The sequence below is a fragment of the Nyctereutes procyonoides genome, unplaced genomic scaffold, assembly GCF_905146905.1.
Source record: "Nyctereutes procyonoides isolate TBG_1078 unplaced genomic scaffold, NYPRO_anot_genome, whole genome shotgun sequence".
Classification (NCBI taxonomy): domain Eukaryota; kingdom Metazoa; phylum Chordata; class Mammalia; order Carnivora; family Canidae; genus Nyctereutes; species Nyctereutes procyonoides.
The window spans coordinates 16,040,552-16,061,322 of record NW_026575040.1 but is presented as its reverse complement, the minus strand read 5'-3'; the positions used below and the strand labels follow the sequence as shown (position 1 = coordinate 16,061,322).

General features: G+C 37.9%; 1 protein-coding gene and 1 pseudogene across 1 annotated transcript; one reads left to right on the top strand and one right to left on the bottom strand.

Annotated features, from left to right (window-relative positions):
- Nucleotides 1–882: 882 nt before the first annotated feature.
- On the bottom strand, nt 883–20,080 carry GTF2A2 (general transcription factor IIA subunit 2). The gene is made up of 5 exons (XM_055320101.1): nt 19,940–20,080; nt 7,261–7,381; nt 6,370–6,474; nt 3,223–3,349; nt 883–1,171 (listed from the first exon to the last, which is right to left on the bottom strand). The coding sequence occupies exons 2-5, from the start codon at nt 7,330–7,332 to the stop codon at nt 1,146–1,148; spliced, it is 330 nt and encodes a 109-aa protein (XP_055176076.1). The 5' UTR covers nt 7,333–7,381; nt 19,940–20,080; the 3' UTR covers nt 883–1,145.
- On the top strand, nt 16,997–18,394 carry LOC129506410 (transcription factor BTF3-like; annotated as a pseudogene).
- Nucleotides 20,081–20,771: the final 691 nt, after the last annotated feature.

The window sequence follows — 20,771 nt, the reverse complement described above, 5'->3', positions numbered from 1 at the left end:
GCTCCATGCACCGGGAGCCCGATGTGGGATTTGATCCCGGGTCTCCAGGATTGCGCCCCGGGCCAAAGACAGGCGCCAAACCGCTGCGCCACCCAGGGATCCCCCTACTTAACATTTTAATAGGTTTATAAGAAAGCTATTTTGCTTAAGCTCACTGTGAACTCTACTCTCTGAGAGAGAGAGAGAGAGAGAGAAAGAGAGAAATTTTTCCTCCCAGTGCAGTAAGGTGGAACTGCCATTGACCATAGGATGGGATTGTTGACAGCCTACCCTCTCTAAATGATAAACAGTGTCAGATGCTTGTTAATAATAGTTGGTCTTGAGCCATCTAGAGTCAGCTGCTGAATTTCAGTTACTTCACTCTCTCTGGTGCTTGCTCTTCTCCCTCTGATATTTTAAAAAGGCCATATTCTTCATTATGTATACCTAGATTGACAAAACAAGGAAAATTTTTCTCCTTCAAGTACACAAAGATATGGCATATATTCAGTAGGACTTTTTAATGGAAGCCTATAAAAGGTGTAGATAATTTTAAAATGTATGAAATATGGCCAGCTTAAATAATTTACATGTCATATAGAGACTAGTTTATGTTGCTAGGTTTTTTAGTTTTGTTTTGATTATGGGAGCTGTGTAAAGATTGTCTAACTTTTCCTAATTGAGTTGTACTTAGGGTTTTCACAACAATGATTGGTTTTGTACTTTTAAAAGAGAAATATATTCCAATCCAGAATATGGTTTTGCCCTACCGATGAAACTACCCTCTACTGACATGAATGCATTTCCTAATTTCCTTTGTATGGCAGATGGTGCTCTTCTAAAATGCCTAGCTAATCTCTTCACATTGCTAATTTAATAGGTCTACTACTCATTAATCACATGCAGTTTTAAAATGAGTTTATTCAAGAATGTTCTTAGGAAGGCAACAATGTTTGTCATTAAAAAAAACTGTTTCTTCATGCTGAAAAGGTAATGTAAGAGGCTACAGTTATAAGCTTCTTTCTATTGGAATTCTGGTAGTATATATAGCACAGTGTAGTCATTTCTGCGATGCTAGAATAAATAAAAGTCTCTTCTATGCTTCTCTTCAAAAACTTGATGAATTATAACAGAAGATGGCATAAAAAAGCGATTTTTTTTTCTATTCATTCTGTAGTATTGGAGCCAGTATCTAGGAAACAGAGGAGAGACAGAGTAAATTAAAATTTAAATATTTTGACAATATCTTTAACGACTAAAACAGGAACTAATGGTGGTGCTGATGTAAGAGTGGGGAAGAAGAGAAGGTAAGGCTGAGGGAAGCTGATCAAGGAACTGCCCCAAGAACTTAACTTTCCTTTATAAGAGATAATTCTTAGCTCTTCATATTTATGCTGGAGAAAAACCAAATTATATTACTTGGTTCATTATGTAAGTTAACCTGGTTTGGTTCATACAGCTGTTACATGACCATTTTTCCCCTCAGGTCCTCTACTGTCCCAAAATTTTAAACCACAAAGGACCATAACATACGTATCAGAAGAAAATTGTACTTTAATTACTGGTGAGAAACAGACCTAAATTCTAGCCACTATCACTCTTCCTATTTCAGAAAGCTGACTTATAGGAAAAATGGGCTTCAGAGCAGCACTCCATTTATCTGGTCACTAAGGAATTTCAGTAGTTTCTCAATTACTGAAACTTCTCCTTTTAAATGTCAAACTTTTTGTATTTTAATTTTGGAGAGAAAACTTTTCTGCTGACCGAATACATGGAACATAATCGAAGCTTTCTTTGAAATCTCAACAGTTTTTTCTTCGATGATCAGTTACCACAGTGTGCTGGAAGTGGGGCAAACTTCTTAGAAGTTAATAGGTTAAGGCTAATTTACTACTTTGCATCTACTGATTTTTGAAAAAAAAAAGCTAATCTTACATCTTTAGGCAAGAGTATGACACTCGAAGAACTACCAGACAGGAGCTCCTGTAAGTAAAATATATTTACATGGACTCTTTGATATTAATAATTTGCTCAGGGGCCTCCTTTACTGACTTTTTGGCTTTACATAACTATGGCTCAAATGACTGAAATGGACATACTAGTCTTCATCTGTGCTGTCCAACATGGTAGCCACTGGCTAGCTAGTTGTGGTTATTTAAATTAGCTGATAAAATTAAATAAAAAAACACTAAATTTCTTAGTTGCTCTAACACATTTTGAATGCTTAATAGTTATATGTGGCTTTTGGAGAGTACAGATGGAGAATGTTTCCATAGGTACAAAAGTTTTTACTCAATAGTACTGGTCTACATCAATAATTTATAGCTTCTGTAGCTCTATCAAAATGAGTTTTACTAGACTGTGGAATTTGGATGTTAATCTCAGGGTTAAGAAAAATATGAAAAAAGTATACATTATCTGACATACAGAAATGTTATATATCTTTTCTGTCATTACAGCAAGAAGACAAAGTATTTGATAACTATATTAAAAAGTCATCTTTGCTAGTACAAGTCAGTGTAGTATTGCTAGTTTCAGAGACTTTCTTGATATCCAGAAAAAAGAGCCAAAGGTATAACTTTATGTAGCCCTGAAAAATGATGTATTTAACAGATATATAATAAAATATTTAAGTGATGTTATCCCCAGACGGTGGTACAAAGTGTGTTTTTTTGTCTTCTCTACATTTTTTCAGTGATTAGCTCATTTCTTTTGAAACGCAAAATCTATAAAACAAAATAACCTGAGAAATTTAAGGTATTTCTACATTTTCTTTTCCTTTTCTTTTATAATAATAGTCTTCTCTATTTAATTACAGGAACAGCTGTTTTAGACATAATTAGCAGAAAGGAGATAACCATGGAAGAAAAAGATACGACTTAAACAAGGTCTTAGGTCTGACATGGAAAATATATCTGCACAGATTAGGGAATGGATTTTTACCAATAGACCTGATAAGGTTCTTATGGTTATTTAAAAACCTTTCAATTGATTACTTTTAAAATATAAAATGTATAGGCATCCAACAACACCAAAACTAGGATAAACTGTCAAAATTAAACTTAAATACTTCAAATTTGTACCTGAAATGGGAGGGGGGGGGATTCCCTTAATTTGCTTATTTTTAAACCACATAAATTCAACCTGTGGACGTAGTCTACATGTCATGGGAGACTTTCTGGAGACTCACAAAAACAAGATTTTAAGTAGCTTTGCTTTCACAGTAATTAGGTAAACACTTACTTTTACCATCACAGGCTACAATTTTCACTTTATCCACTTTAATAAGTTCTGTCACCTCTCTGAATTCAACATCATTCAAAACAAAAGTCCACACGTTATCGCAGAATCTGTATGTATTTAGAGAGCCCTTTAAAACAAAACATTTAGATATACCATGAAGTCATTTTTTTCCTCAAAGCACTTTGAGAACTCAGCTACCAACCACCTAATTCTTAAAACAGTAGGACTATTTAATGCTTACCTTAAGATTTTCCTTAATTTTCATCCTATCACTTAAAAAAAAAATCCTAAATTCTCTAAGAACTAATAGTCTGTAGTTAGCAGACTATTTTCAGCATTGTTAAGATGAAGATTCACAAAGTACTGACCTGAAAAAAGGTGAAAGGAAATTTGTACTTCTACTGCTCTCTTGTGGCACCATGACGGAAGTTCACTTGAATTGTTCTGTAGACACTAAACCTCTTGCAGTAGAAAAGCCACATACAGCTATTGATTCTGCCCAACTTTAATAGCCTACTGTTGACCAGAAACTTTACCAATACATAGTCAATTAACACATTCTGTAACATTCAAATATGTTGAAATTCTGTTAGCTGTTATATAAATATATATGCTTCACTTACTTTATTGTAAAATTGCTGTATTAAATGCTTTCTTAAATATTTAGATTAAAATAGACAACATAAATAAGAGAGCTCATTGGCTACGTGACTTTTGGTCAACAAAAGCTTAATAAAATGTGAACACAAGATTAGATAATATAATTTAGTGAGCTAGAATCCCTAATAAATATAAAACCTTTATTACTCTATTTTCAGTTATTTAAATATCTTTTTCACTGTCTTCACGAAAGTCATACTTGAATATCTCAATAGGGACTTGATAAAAAATTTTATTTCAAAGAACATAGAAGGAACTTTTGAATATTAAAAAATAATTATGATATTTGGCTTTGGTCAAGTAACTGATTTTAACAGTAACTGATCTGGCCAAACTATCTTCAATGGACTTCTAATAAATACGTGTGTGTGTATTTTACACTAAACGTGTTAAGATACAAAATGGAGCTGAGTGAAGTAAGTCAATTGGAGAAGGACAAACATATGTTCTCATTCATTTGGGGAATATAAATAATAGTGAAAGGGAATATAAGGGAAGGGAGAAGAAATGTGTGGGAAATATCAGAAAGGGAGACAGAATATAAAGACTCCTAACTCTGGGAAACAAACTAGGGGTGGTGGAAGGGGAGGAGGGTGGGGGGGTGGGGGTGAGTGGGTGACGGGAACTGAGGGGGGCACTTGACGGGATGAGCACTGGGTGTTATTCTGTATGTTGGTAAATTGAACACCAATAAAAAATAAATTTATTAAAAAAAAATAAAACTAGAAGGCATCAAAAAAAAGATACAAAATGGAACAGATCGAGAAAAGGAAACTGTCAATTTTTAAGAGTGATTTTTCTTGACTATTAATCTTTTAATGCTTGATTACTATTTGAAGTTTAGTATTTTAACACTAAGTAATTGTTACTCTCACCTGCCAGGATACAGTCTATCAAAAGCATACATTGCCTCTTTAAAGGCTAGTTCAATATAGATTTTCTCCCTAAAAATTAGTTCAAGGTTCTTGATAACATATATGTTTGAGTTTTTTTGCTAATTTTAAAATTCTCATACTCAAGGAAATTTCCCCTCTCATAACATTCTTTTAAATGATCTCAGTTATATGAAATTCATGAGGATTTAAAACAAAAATTTAGCATAAGATTGTTTCAATGGGCCCTCAGGCCAGTAAAAATTATTACAAACAATATAGATTTAAATGTGATTGAGCAAAATGCCTTTGAATATTAGAAATGATCAATGTGTGATCTCAGAATTGATCGTTTGTTTTAACGGAGAGATAGGTAATGAAAGCCTGAGCTAGAACAGTAGGAAAAGAAAAAACAGGGATGGTAAAGTCAGATCTGTTCAAAAACTAATTATTTCTAGCTTTTGGAAAATAGACAAACTTATGAAACACTATGCAAGCAACAGTAATGTAAATCATGTTGAATTTCAGCTAAATAGATCCAAACTGGAAACCTACAATAATACAACATGAAGGCTATTAGGTATCAACATGGGTCAATTTCAAATTAAAGCATCAGGTTTTGAATGACAAACCTGGCAGATCTGTACAAAATAGCAAACTAATTTTGCCAGAATCATTACTGTTGAAAATATAAGAACCTACTGGTAAAATTTTATAAAGATACATTTTACTCTAGATAACATTTAGGTATATGAAACTGGTAAGAGACTTATAACTTCCACCCAGACTTTATCCCTTCACTGAACTCGTTCTCTGTCAACCCAATATCCACAACAATGCCTGGTATGTAATGGGCACTGAAATGTTTGTTAAATAAATTAAATTTTTTTTTTTTAATTTAAGAAAACCCCCAAACACTATGGTTCTCTTAAAAACAAATTAACCTCTATATTCTTTTCATATACTGTAATCTCTTAATTGTCACCTTATGGTATCCCTTATAACAATGCAAGCATAAATAGAACAGTGTACAATTATATTTGGTTATATTTATTTGAATCCATCAACACCAATGTGGTAAATTTTTTTTCTATTCATCATGATACTTTCAATAGGCCTTAGTTTGAATTTACCATTAAGTTAAGAAAGACAATTTTGTTCAGTTTGGGATTACCAAAACAGATCATTATCTACCACGAGTTCAGATCTTCATTAAGAGTAGGTGGGAGGCAACACAAATGTACTTGTCTGGAATGTGTGAAGATCAGAGTTTGAAAAACATAAGTGGGCCTCAGGGACTAGTCTGTCACTTACCTTCAATCCTGTAGGAATGGTTTGGGCACTTGAAATAGTAACTCTTCAGGGGAGGCAACCAAACATATAGGCTAATTTGTGAAACAATGGATTAAAAATCTAAAAACAACTCTATCTCACATTAAGTGGATAAACTTGGTACACAGGTCATTTAAAAGTAAAGTATAATTATTATAAAACAAATTCCAAAATTTGATTAAACCACTGCTTCCTTTTATGATTCACAAATATGTAGAGGTCCTAAAAAGCACCGTTTTAACAACCACTGTGCAACCTTCTAGATTTAGGAAAATATTCTTACCCTGAAATTGACTCTGTTCCTAACCCTCTGCGCCAATGCTGAATTTATAGCTTTATCAAACTGAAGTAGAACTTGAAGGGCAAGTTGGGGGGTGATCTGTTGAGACTGAAAAAATAAAGGTCATAAGTCCTCTTAAGGAAGGACATTAAAGACAAAATATATACAAATTATAATCTAAAATTTAACTGAGGTTAACCAGAGGCTCTTAAACTAGACTCCCTTATTCTTCTTTGCCATACTGACAATTAAAGCCTGACAGTATTTTCTTGTACTGTCTTGATATAAACATAATTTTGAAAAGAAAACACACACAGTGATGTTACATTGCAAGGACAGAACTCTATCATTCCTTTACAGTGTCTGGAAAGAGGCATTTGATAAACTGAAGGAATAAAGTTTCTTTTAAATAAAAAATGCAGACCAGGTAATGTATTTTTTTTAAAAATCTTATCTCACCAGAGCTCACAAAACATATGAAAACAAATGGAAATACTTAATATGTTCTTAGATGAGTTTCTTTTAAAAGGTCAATTCTCCTAAAACTGAAATATAAATTCAAATTTAAATCTCAAAAGACTTTATCAAATTGCCCCAAATTATCTTAAAGCTACAGACATGCCTTATAAATAAGAAAACCAATCATCTCAATTTTTATGTTTAACAAAAAATCTTTGAAAATTTAGACATGTTAAAATTGTGTCATTTGATCTTCATTGTATCATATGCCCCACAGTCAGGATGGTATAATGCAGAGGAATTTGCACTTATTCATCTAAATACTGACTTGCTAGGTGAAAGATTCTAAGGTACTTAACCTCATATCTCTATGCCTGAGAGAAGGGATATAACAAAATTTATTATAGACTCAAAAATTGGTTTTCAGTTTCTCACCTGTATGAGCTCATCAAGGCTCTCCTGGAGACTGTTTCCCAAAGTAGTATTTCTATATAACTGATATGCCATGGCTTAGGAGGAAGAAATTGTTTTTCTTATTCAGGCTTGCATTGATGTCCTAAAAATTTAATATGAAAGTATTAAAGTATTAAACATTATAAATCCCATATGTAACATAGTCTACTTCATTCTAATGAATAGTCTACTTCATACAGTCTTTTTTTTTTTTTTTTGGTAAAGATTTTATTTATTTGAGAGAGAGAGCACACTTCTGAGAGAGCAGCAGATTCCCCTCTGAGCAGGATCCTGGGATCATGACCTGAGCTGAAGGCAGATGTTTAATGGATGGAGCCACCCAGGCACCCTACTTTATACCTTCTAATGTATGCTAGCAGAACGCTTAATAATTGCAAATTGCTATATAATTAAGACTTAGAACAGTTAAAAATGATTTTTCTATTTTGACATAGGCATTTATACTCTTTTATACAAAGCATAGATATATTTATTAAAAGGTACATCTTTACCATTTCTTTTATTTTTATTTTTAAAGATTTTATTTATTCATGAAAGACACACACACACACACAGAGAGAGAGAGAGAGAGAGAGAGAGAGAGAGAGAGGCAGAGACACAGGCAGAAGGAGAAGCAGGCTCCATGCAAGGAGCCCGATGTGGGACTCGATCCCCAGACTCCAGGATCGCGCCCTGGGCCAAAAGCAGGCACTAAACCACTGAGCCACCCAGGGATCCCCCTACCATTTCTTTTAAAAGTCTGCCTTTTGACCTAGTCTAGAGTGAATTTACTATGTACTATCATTCCTTTCTCTTTACTGTCAAGTCACTGATCCACACAATCTTCTGCTTACACCTGCATGCCTTCTGCTTCATTCTTTTCCCCTTAACACTGGTATTTTATAGAGTGCCTACCAAGAAGATGGCAGGAGGGAGAGGAAGATGAATAAGGATATGCTCCTGGAGTCTAAAAAACTTATACTCTACAGAGGGTATCAGATGTACAAAACAGTATTTAACTCAATAGAAAATAAGCACCATGATAGATCTACACAGTGTATGATGGAGGTTATCTGTGGACTGAGTGAACTCGTTAATGAAGGCTTCCTGATTCTTCAAGCTAGACTTCAGCCAAGCAATGGCGGAAGACCATCTTAGGCTGAAAGAAGAGAATGAGTAAAACCACAGATCTATGAAATGACAGAGTCTGTAGAGACATCTGTGAATTGTTCCATAGTATTAAGGTGTATGACTAGGAAGTGGTAGGAGATGGAGCTGCATAAGATGGCATGGGTGTATTTATTCCAACAGGAGGGATGCCAGTGTGAGTGTACTGAAAGATGAGAAGGAGAGGAGGGCTTGAAGAAGGTGCTAGTAGTACAGATTCAACAAATACTGAGCTACAAGTCATACACAAGTTCTCTAACCTCATAGCACTTTTGGCTTAGAGATGGATAGGAGATCTATTCAGGGAGTTATCAGGTAAAACTCAGCAAAAATAATGGCTAGTTATCAGTCCTCACATTATATATCTGTGGACACTTGACACAGTGGGTCACTTCTGCTTTCTTGAAACCTTTTCTTTGGCTTTTGGGACCCCACGATCTGTTCTCTCCTCCCAACTCACTGGATACAACAATAATTTTTCTTTGGCTGGTCCTTCTGCAGGTACTGGCTTCTACTTGAGTACCCTAAGGCTTCTTAGGTCTTCTCTATATGGTTTACTTCCTTAGTATTAGGCTATCTGCTGACGACTCCCAAATATATATCCCCAGTCCTTCTCCCCTTGTTGCCCTATATAAAATTGCCTCCTTGCCATTGAATGGAAATACCAAGTAGGTAGCTCAAATGAAATGCATCAAAATACAAATTCCTGATGCTGTCCCCTCCAAATCTTTTCTGCCCTCACCTTGCCCACCTTACTGAACAGTAAATCTAGTCCAGTGTAAGACACTCCCCAAATTTTACATTCCACATTAGCTTCTCTCTCACTCTGCATCCAATCCATTAGTCTTCTCAACTCTTCTAAGTATAGCCAGAAGCTGACAACTTTTACCATTTCCAGTAATACCACTAAGTCCCCATCATCTACCACTAAGATCACTGTGATAGCCCCGTAAGAGGTCTCCCTGTTTCTATAATTGCCTATAATACCCCTGCCCCTACAGCAGCCACATTGAGCCTTTTAAAACAAACCACATCACTCATTTATTCAAAACCTCCAATAGCAGCATCTTACTTCAGAATAAAGTCCTTTTAGTGGTTTGCAAGGCTGCTACTTCTCTCAATTTACCTTCCACTTACTCCTTCATTCTCCTCTGTTGCAGCCTTACTGGTTCCTTGCTGGTTTTCAATATGGCAAGATAGTCTTGCTTTAGGGCCTTTACACTGTCAGTCCTTTTTGCTTCAAATGTTCTTCCCACAGCCTTGCATAGGTCACTACCTGATTTAATTTAGATATCTGCTCAAATGTCACTTCATTAGAAAGAACTTCTGTGACCAACCTATAAAAAGGAACTATCTCCCTTCCCCCTTACACTATTGTTTTCATTCATACCATTAATTGAAGTTGACAAATACATGCTTATTGTTTCCATCCACTAAAATGGACGTTCCATAAAGCTGGGAACTTTTGTTCACAGTTATATATTTGCTATCTAAAACAATGCCTAGTGTATAGTATGTATTCAATAAATATTTGTTAGTGAATAAGTAGCTTGGTATGTCTAAATGCTAATATCAAATATTATAAATTTGTCTAAGTGTGATAGAAAGTTTTCTACTTTACTGAGGAAAACGAAGCAATGAAAACTTCCAGACTCTCAAAATGGCATCAGACCACCTACCAGGATCTATAAGCACAAACTCTGTCTCCCTACCTGTCACTATAGCCAAATTATCCATGCTGTTACCCAAATACAATCATTCCATCTCTTCATCAAGCCTGTTCTCTCTAGTACACACAAGAATATTGTTCCAACAACTGAATTAGTTCTTCTTTCCCTCACCATCAGACTTCCCATCTCTATGGATTACTGCCATCAGCAAACAGGTGGCTATTTCTCCCAACTTAAAAAAAAAAAAAAAAAGTCTCAACTCCTTTTTCTCACTAGCTACATTCTATTTCTCTGTTCCTCTGGGCAGCAACACTCCTTAGAGTTGTCTGTACTCACCGTCTCTCATTTCTTTCCTCTCACTTTCTCATAGGCTTTTGCCTCCAACACTCAAATGAAACAGATGATGAAGGTCACCAATGGCATTGGTAAAGCTAATCCAAAATTGTTAGTTCTCACCAGACTTAATCATTTGAGACAGCTACTTACTCCTCTCTGATACAGGATCTTGGCTTAGCTTCTGGGACATCACACTTTTTGGGTTGTTCTCTTAAACTCACTTGTTCATCCTTTTCCTATATCGCTTGTTAGTTTATCCTATTCTCCCTGAACTCTGTGTCACAAATTACTGTCCTTGGTCTTCTGCCATCTACACTCATTTGTTAGGATAACATTCAGTCTCAGTCTCAGGATTTTAATGATCACTTCTGCTGATTCCCAAATTCTACAGACACACTAGCATATACCTTGCCCTTGAACTCACTCCTGGATCCAACAGTCTATTCAACATCTTTATTTTTTGTCTTTCCCATTTTAGTTGATATAACTCCATACTTCTATAGGCTAATGCAAAAACCTTTGAAATTCTCCTCCATTCCTCTCATCTCACCTTTACATTCAATCCCTAGCAAACCCTGTAAACTCTATCTTCAAAATGCATGCAGAATCTATCCATTTCTCACCATTTCCACTGTTACCACCCTGGTCTGTGCTATAATCACCTGCCATCGGATTATTGAAATAGCTTCCTAATTGGCTTTCCTGCTTCCACACTGTCGCTATACTTTAATCCCAACCCAGCAGCCCATATCTCTTTTCTGTTCCAAACCTCCCAAGGCTTCCATTTCACTCAATCCTTAAAAAAATCTGGCTATCTATTATCTCTCCAACCATATCTACTATCTCTCCCTTGCTCTCACCTTTCTACAGACACACTGCCTTCCATGTTATTCTTAGAACATGGCAGACACGTACCTCCCTATGTAAGCCTTTGTAAAGACTCCTCTTTCTACCTGGAATACTCTTCCCCTAGATGTCCACTTGGTTGTTTTAACTCCTTTAAAGTATAGGATGTACTTAATAAGGCTTAAACTGATGGCCATACTTAAAATACCAACTTCCACCTCCACTCTAGAACTTCCCAATCTCCCTTTCCCTGCTATGTACTTTTGATGGCACTATCCCCTTCTAACACATTATGTATTTTCTGCATCCTCTAACAGGGACTTTTGTCTGTTTTGTTCACTGAAGTAAAGCAAGTATCTAAAACAAACAGTAACTGACTTGTAATGGAAGCCAAATAAATACTTGTTCAGTAAATTAATGAGAGCAATAAATCAAAGTATGTGATTAGGGATATTGCTATCCCTAATCAAATCAGGGAGGGTTAAAAAGGGCTAGGAGAGGTCCCAATGGAGATATAAACTTGACAAAGGAGGAGGACCAAATCTGTGCCACATTCATTCGACAACAGTCTAAGAATCATCTAGATAATTGCTATAAGTTAACAATGAACTATCAGAGAAATTAAGAAAACAATCCCATTTACAATTGCATCAAAAAGAATAAAATACCTAAAAGTTTAACCAAGGTGAAAGTCCTATACACTGAAAACTGTAAGATACTGATGAAAGAAATCAAAGACATCAAAAATAAATGGAAAGATATTCCATGCTCACAGGCTGGAAGAATATTGTTAAAATCTCCACACTACCTAAAGCAATCTATACATTCAATGCAATCCATATCAAAATTCCAATGCCATTTTTCACACAACTCCAACAAACCACAAACAATCCTAAAACTTATACAAAACAATAAAAACCCATATAGCCAAAGCAATCCTGACAAAGAACAACAAAGCTTGAGGCACCAGGCTTCCTGATTGCAAATTACACTACAAAGTTATAGTAATTAAAACATTATGATATTGGCATAAAAACAGACAACTCAGTGGAACGGAATAGAGAGGCCAGAAAGAAACCCACGCTGATATGGTCACTAAATTATGTTTATTGCAGCATTATTTACAATAGCCAAGATATGGAAGTGGCCCATGTGTCCATCTGTAGACAAATGGATAAGGAAAATGTGGTATATATACACAATGGATTATTACTGAGCCACAGAAAAGGATGACATTATGCCACTTGAGACAACATGGATGGAGCTAGAGTATATTATGCTATGTGAAATAAGTCAGACTGAGAAAGATAAATACCATGATTCTACTCATAAGTGGAACCAAAATAAAAACCCAACCAAATGGATAAACAAGAAGCAAAATCAGGTCAATAAGTATAAGTAGAGACTAATGGTTGCCAGAGGGAAGAGGGGTGAGGAGCTGGATAAAATGGGGGAAGGAGAGGGAGATACAGGCTTCCGATTATGGAATGACTAAGTCACAGGAATAAAAGGCACAGCATAAGGAATACAGTCAATGATATTGTAAAAGCAATGTAACAGGATAGATGGTACCTACACTTGGGAACAGAGCATAATGTGTATAAACTTGTCAGATTACTAAATTGTACAACTGAAACTAATGTAACATTGTGTGTCAACTAGACTCAAAACCCCCCACAAAACTGTGATGTATATATACAAAGAAATATTACTCATCCATAGAAAAGAGTATCTTGCCATTAGTGACACTGATGAACCCAGAGGGATGGAAGAATGGTCTGACAGCCTCAGATAAAGACAATATCTTATGATTTCTTTCACCTACAGGTGGATTAGGAAAAAACCAAACCAAACCAAACCAAACCAAACCAAACCAAAACCAGGCTCTTAAATACAGGGAACTGGTGGTTGCCAGAAGGAAGTCAGGTGGAGGAAACGGGCAAAATAGATAAAGGGGATTAAGCAGTACAAACTTCCAGTTATAAAATAAGTCACAGAAATGAAAAGTACAACACAGAGAATCCAATTAATAATATTGTAATAACATCATATGGTGACAGATAGTAACTATACTTATCATGGTGAGTACTGAGTATAAAATTGTCAAATTGGTATGCCTGAAATTAACACTATATGTTACTTATACTTAAAAAGAATAGATTACAGACATAAGTTGTTATATATAAGCCTATGGTAATTACAGAGCAAAAACCTATAGTAAAAACACAAAAGGTAAAGGATACCACTAAAGAAAGTCATCAAACCATAAAAGAAGAGAGCAAGAAATGAAGGAAGTACAAAAACAGCTAGCAAACAATTAATAAAATGGCAGTAAGTACATACCTATCAATAATAACTTTAACTGTAAATGCACTACACTCTTCAATCAAAAGACACACAGTGGCAGAGTTAAAAAAAAAAAAAGGCCCATCTATATGCTGCCTACAAGAGATTCACTTTAGATGTAAGACATAAACAGATGGAAAGTAGAGACAGAAAAAGATATTCCGTGCAAATGGAAACCAAAAGAAAGCTAGTGTAGCTATAGTTATATAAGAATAGACTTTAAAACACGAAGACTGTAATAAAAGATGGGTGTCACATAATGATAAAGGGGTCTATCCAACACAGTACAGAACATTTGGAAATGCTTGTGCACTCAGCATAGGAATAGCTAGACATAGAAAGAAAATATTAAAAAACAGACCTAAAGGGAGAAATAGCAATAATAGGAGATTTCAATATTACATTTACATCAATGCATACATCATCCAGATAGAAAGAAAATTAGTAAGGAAACATTGGTCTTAGAACAACATGTTAGACCAGATGGACTTAACATATATACAGAGCATTCTGTCCAAAAGCAATAGAATATACATTCTTCTCACATGCATAGGCAACATTCTCCAGCATAGATCGATCATAGGTTAGGCCACAAAACAAGCCAATGAATTTAGGTGGACTGAAATCATATCAAGCATCTTATATGACCATGCTATGAAACTAGAAATTAATTACATAAAGAAACTATAAAACTCACACTGTGTGGAGATTATACAATATGTTACTGAATAACCAATGGGTCAAAGGAGAAATCAAAGAGAAGTAAAAAATGCCTTGAGATAAATGAAAATGAACATATAACATACCAAAGTTTGTTGGATACATCAAAAGCAGTTGTAAGAGGGAAGTTCATATTGATAAATGTCTACTTTGAGAAATAAGTTTCACAAATAACCTGACTTTACACCTCAAGAAACTGGACACACATCCACACAAAATAAATGAAGCACAGAATTAGCAGAAGGAAGAAAAAAGATTGAAATGAAATAGAGATTTAAAAGACTTAACAATTATCAATGAAACAAAGAGCTGGCTCTTTGGAAAGATAAACAATATTGACAAGCCTATAGTTAAACTCACCTAGAAAAAAATGCAAATAAAACCAGAAATGAAAGACATGTTACAACTGACATCACAAAAATAGAAAGGATCTTAAGAGACTGCTATGAACAATTATATGCCAACAAACTGGACAACCTAGAAGAAATCAATTCCTTAAAACACAGAACCGAATAATGATGAAATAGAAAATCTGAACACACCAATTACTCAATAAGGAGATTTAACCAGTAAACAAACAAACAAACAACTTCCAACAGAAGTCCAGGATCAGATAGTTTCACTGATAAATTCTACCTAACATTCAAAGAAGAATTAATACCTATCCTTCTCAAACTCTTTCAAAAATAGAAGAGGAGGGTCATGGGACTGTGCCCTCACTGGGCTCCTCACTCAGCAGGGAGTCAGCTTGAAGAGTCTCTCCCTCTGCCTCTCTCTCAACTTGGGCATGTGCTTGTGTGCTTGTGCACTCTCTCTCTCTCAAATAAATAAATAAATCATAAAAAACAACCCAGAAGAGCAATAAACTCTTTCAAACTTACTTTTTAGAGTCCAGCATTACCCTGAAGCCAAAACCAGACAAGGATGCCACAAGAAAATAAATTGCAGATCAACATCCCTGATGAATATACATGCAAAAATTCTCAATTAATATTAGCAAACTGAATTCAATGATACATTAAAAGGATAATACACCATGATCAAGGGAGGATTTATTCAAGGGATTTAAGAATGGTTCGAGAGCCTCAAATCTGCCAATGTGAGACACCATATTAACAAAATGAGGATAAAATCATATGATCATTCCAATACATGCGGAAAAAGCATTTGACAGAATTCAACATCCATTTATGATAACTCTCAACAAAGTAGATTTAGAGAGAACATACCTCAACATAATAAAGGCCATATAGGACAAGCCCAAAGCTAACATCACAGTCAGCAGTGATAAGTTGAAAGCCTTTCCTCTGAGGTCACAAACAAGACCCTAATACTCAACTAAGTCCTGGAAGTCCTTTCAGAACAATTAGACAAGAGATAGAAATAAAAGCCATCCAAACTGGAAAGGAAAAAGTCAAACTAAGAACAAACTATCTGAAAAATAAAACAATTACATTTGCAACTGCATCAAAAGGAACAACATACCTAGAAATAAATTTAACCAAGAAGGTGAAAGACATGTATGTTGAAAACTACATTAATAAGAGAAACTTGGGGGGGGGGGGAATAATAAGAGAAACTTAAGACACAAATAAATGGAAAAGCATTCTAGGCTCATGGATTAGAAGAATCAGTATTATTAATATGTCCTTACTAGCCAAAACAATGTACAGATTCAATGCAATCCCTATATCAAAATTCCAATGGCATTTTTCAAAGACACAGAACAATCTTAAAATTTGTATGGAAACACCAAACCCCCAAATAGCCAAAGCAACCTTGAGAAAGAAGAACAAAGCTGGAGGAATCATCCTCCCTGATCCCACAATATAACAAAGCTATCGTAATCAAAACAGTATAGAACTGGGATAAAACAGATACATCAATAGAACATAACAGCTCAGAAATGAACCCATGGGGGATCCCTGGGTGGCGCAGCGGTTTGGCGCCTGCTTTTGGCCCAGGACGCGATCCTGGAGACCCGGGATCGAATCCCACGTCGGGCTCCCGATGCATGGAGCCTGCTTCTCTCTCTCTCTCTCTCTCTCTCTGTGACTATCATAAATAAATAAAAAAAAAGAAAGAAAGAAATGAACCCATGCATATATGCTCGATGAATTTACAAGAAAGAAGCCAAGGCTATCTAATGGGGGAAAGGACTGTATCTTCAGTAAGTGGTGTTGAGAAAACAGAAAACTGCACAAATACATGCAAAAGAATGAAACTGGACAACTTACACACTATACACAATAATCAACTCAAAATGGATTAAACAGTTGAATGTAAGACTGAAACTATAAAACTCCTAGGAGAAAACACAGACTACAGTAAGTTCCTTGACACTGGTGCTATTTTTTGAATCTGATATGAAAAGTAAAATCAGAAAAAGCAAAAAATATTTAAGTGGGTCTACATCATACTAAAAAGCTTCTGCACAGCAAAGGAAACCAACAAAACAAAAAGGCAACCCACTGAATGGAAGAAAATATTTCCAAATCATATATAAAAAAATATTAAAAAAAATACATAAAGATTTCATACAACTCAATAGCAAAAGAACAAATAACTCAATTTAAAAATTGGCAAAAGAGCTCAGCTGGTCCACCTGAGACCGCCTGAGCGCCACCCTTATTCCCCTGCGCGGTCCCATTTCCACTCCAACAAGATGAAAGAAACTATCATGAACCAAAAGAAACTCGCCAAACTGCAAGCACAAGTGTGCATTGGTGGGAAAGGAACTGCTCGCCAAAAGCAGAAGGTGATTCATAGAACAACTACAGCAGATGATAAAAAAACTTCAGTTCTCCTTAAAGAATTTAGGGGTAAACAATATCTCTGGTATTGAAGAAGTGAGTATGTTCACAAACCAAGGAACGGTGATCCACTTTAGCAGCCCTAAAGTTCAGGCATCACTTGCAGCGAACCCTTTCACCATTACAGGCCATGCTGAGACAAAGCAGTGGACAGAAATGCTGCTACCCCAGGATCTTAAACCAGCCTTGGTGCACACAGTCTGCCTAGTTTAAGAAGACTGGCTGAAGCTCTGCCCAAACAATCTGTGGATGGGAAAGCACCACTTGCTACTGGAGAGGATGATGCCGATGAAGTTCCAGATCCTGTGGAGAACTTTGATGAAGCTTCCAAGAATGAAACAGATTGAACTGAGTCAACTTCTGAAGAAGCTGAAACTTGAAGAAGTTACTGGGAGCTGCTGTTTTATATTATTACAACAGCTTTTTAAAATTTTGTTCATGGATCTGATAAAATCTAGATCTCTAATATTTTTAAGCCCAAGCCCCTTGGACACTGCAGCTCTTTTCAGTTTTTGCTTATATACAATTCATTCTTGCAGCCAATTAAGCTGAAGAAGCCTGGCAATAAAGTTTGAAACAAGGTTAATAAAGTTCTTTGCCTAGGGGAAAAAAAATTGGCAGAAGATCTGAATAGACATTTTCCCAAAGAAGACATACCAGTCACCAGCAGACATACGGAAAGATGCTCAACATCACTAATCATCGGGGACATGGAAATCAAAACCAGTAATACATCACCTCATACCTGCCGAAATGGCTGGTATCAAGAAGACAAGAAATAACAAGCGTTGGTGAGGATGTGGAGAAAAGGGAACCCCAGTGCACTACTGGTGGGAATGTAAATTGGTGCAGCCACTGTGGAAAAACAGTATGGAGGATCTTCAAAAAGTTAAAAACATAACCTCTGTATGATACAGCAATCCCATTTCTGAGTGTTTAGTCCCCCAAAATAAAAACACTAACTCCAAAAGCTATCTGCACTCCATGTTCACTGCAGCATTATTTACAATAGCCAAGCTACAGGAGCAACCTAAGGGGTCCATCAAAGAGTAAAGGCGAGAGATAAAGAAACTGTGGATGTATTACAATGGAATAGTATTCAGCCATAAAAAGAATGAAATCTTGCCATTTATAGCAACAGGGACAGACATCATGCGTGTTATCATTAAATGAATTTACGTGAGAGAGGGAAAGGCAAATATCCTAAGATACTGGATATGTGCGGAATCTAAAACCAAAAAGAAAAAATAAGCGAGTAGATTCAGAGAACAGATGGGTGGTTGCAGGGGCCAGGGCACACAGGTTTGATTCATTCAAAATGCTGACTTTTATATGTTTATATATCTGCTGGATACACAATGTAAGAGTTAAATATTAAAGTTGAGAGGACGAGGGATCCCTGGGTGGCGCAGCGGTTTAGCGCCTGCCTTTGGCCCAGGGCGCGATCCTGGAGACCCGGGATCGAATCCCACGTCGGGCTCCCGGTGCATGGAGCCTGCTTCTCCCTCTGCCTGTGTCTCTGCCTCTCTCTCTGTGTGTGTGACTATCATAAATTAAAAAAAAAAAAAAAAAAAAAAAGTTGAGAGGACGAGTGAACTGGAAGGTTGAGCACAAGGCATACAGCCAAAGTGAAGAGGATCGAAGCAGTAATACACAAACAAGAGCTGCACGTAAAAAACAAAAGGCAACCTACCGAACGGGAGAGACTGTCTGCAAGTCATGTATCTGATAAGAAATTAAGATCCAAAATATATAAAGAATTCAGTCAGCTCGAAAGCAAACAACCAGCCTGATCAAAAACGGGGCAGATCTGAATAGACATTTTTCCCAAAGAACACGTACACATCGGCAAGACACACGGATAACCCCACGGATTAACACCACGGATCATCAGAGAAACGCAAATTAAAACCACGTTGAGAGATCACCTCGCACCTGTTATAACGGCCGTTACCACGAAGACGAGAGAGAAGCGCTGGCGAGAAGGAAGAGAAAATGGGGCCCTTGCGTGCGGTTGGCGGGGCCGTGGACTGCTGCAGACACGGGGGGCGGGGGGGGCAGGATGGAGGCTCCTCCAAATAAATAAAATAAATAAATAAAAATAGAACTACCGAACGATCCGGCAATTCCGCTTCTGGTATCTACGCGAAGAAACCGAAAACACTAACCCGAAGCTAATGTTATGTGTCAATAATACCTCAATACATAAATACTAGTTCGAAAACCAGCTCTACGTTACTCAAACATTTGCTGAAGTCACTTGTTTTAATGATCTTAGATTCTTGAAAATTCCTCGCGGGATGTTCCGATCTATGGACCTGGCAGGCGCCGCGTCAGTTTCGGGCTCCTCCACCCCGCGGCTCAGAAAACGACGAGGGTCCCACGTTCGCAAGGGGCTCCGGAGCGCCAGTCCCCGCCGGGCGGGCCACCGAGCGGACACTCGTCACCACCCGCGAGGCCGGCCTCCGGCCAGCAAGGCCGCACGGGAAGGGGCGCCCGGGGAACGCGTCCCCCCGTCCGGCTGGGCGCATAACGACGTGCGCCCGGCTAAACCCGCCGTGCGGGGCGGAGGGCTTCCCCAGGCCCGAGGCGCTGGCGCCCGGGGACCCAAGCCTCCCTCCGCCTCCCGCACCTGCCACTCGCGGGGACCCGCCGCGGGGCTCTCCCGGCAGCGAGGTCGCCGACCGGCCCACCCCGGCCCCCGGCCCCCGGCCCCCGGCCCCCGCGGGGCGGCAGGGAGCGCGGGCCCGGCTCAGCCAGTACCTGTGGGGAAGGCGCTTCCCGCCGCGGAGCGGACCGAAGCGGAGCGGCCAGCGGCCCAGCAGGAAGCAGCCACTTCCCGACCGCCTCTTCGGCCGCCGCGGGAGCCGCAGAGCTGCGCCGGCGACCCGGAAGTGCTCGCCGAACCTGGAAGTGACCGCCCGCGGGTGGGCCCGAGGCCCCGCCCCGCCGCGCCCGCCGCTGCTCCCACACGCCACTCCGGCCGGCCCGGGAAGGAAGGGCGCGCGCGGCGGCTCTCCAGCCCCGGACCCGCGGACTGGCCGCCGTCCTTTCCGGGTGATTCACCAGGTTTACTAAATCGTCGTCAGGGAATTATGGTTTAGAGAGTCTCATCTTATCCACTGTTAGGTACGCGATTAGGGATGCTAGGGCAGCCACATCTCAGGCCTGACGTGCGTTCGGGGTGGTACTGTTGAAGACCCTGCAATACTAAATTGAAGACAAATTGCGAAGATTAGAGCAGGATTTCTTTACCATTCAAAATAGGGCTGATATTCACTTCACTTAGCCTAGCAAGCTCTTGTGATTCCTGAAGAATTTTAATGTGCGAAAAATCCGTATTTAAAATTTGTACCTAATGGGAGATAAACATTTCAATATACATTGAGTTTACAAAAATCCAAATGGCATCCTAAATGTGGATTAAATATGTGGACATATGTGGACAGCCGTTTGCCATTAAACAGCTGAACAGTGATTACGGAGTAAGGACATAAACAAGTGTTACTAAATGGAATCTCCCGAGCAGATCTATAAGCTAAACAGTCTCATTTATGCCATGTTTTCAGCCACTTATTGAACTGATTTTACTCTT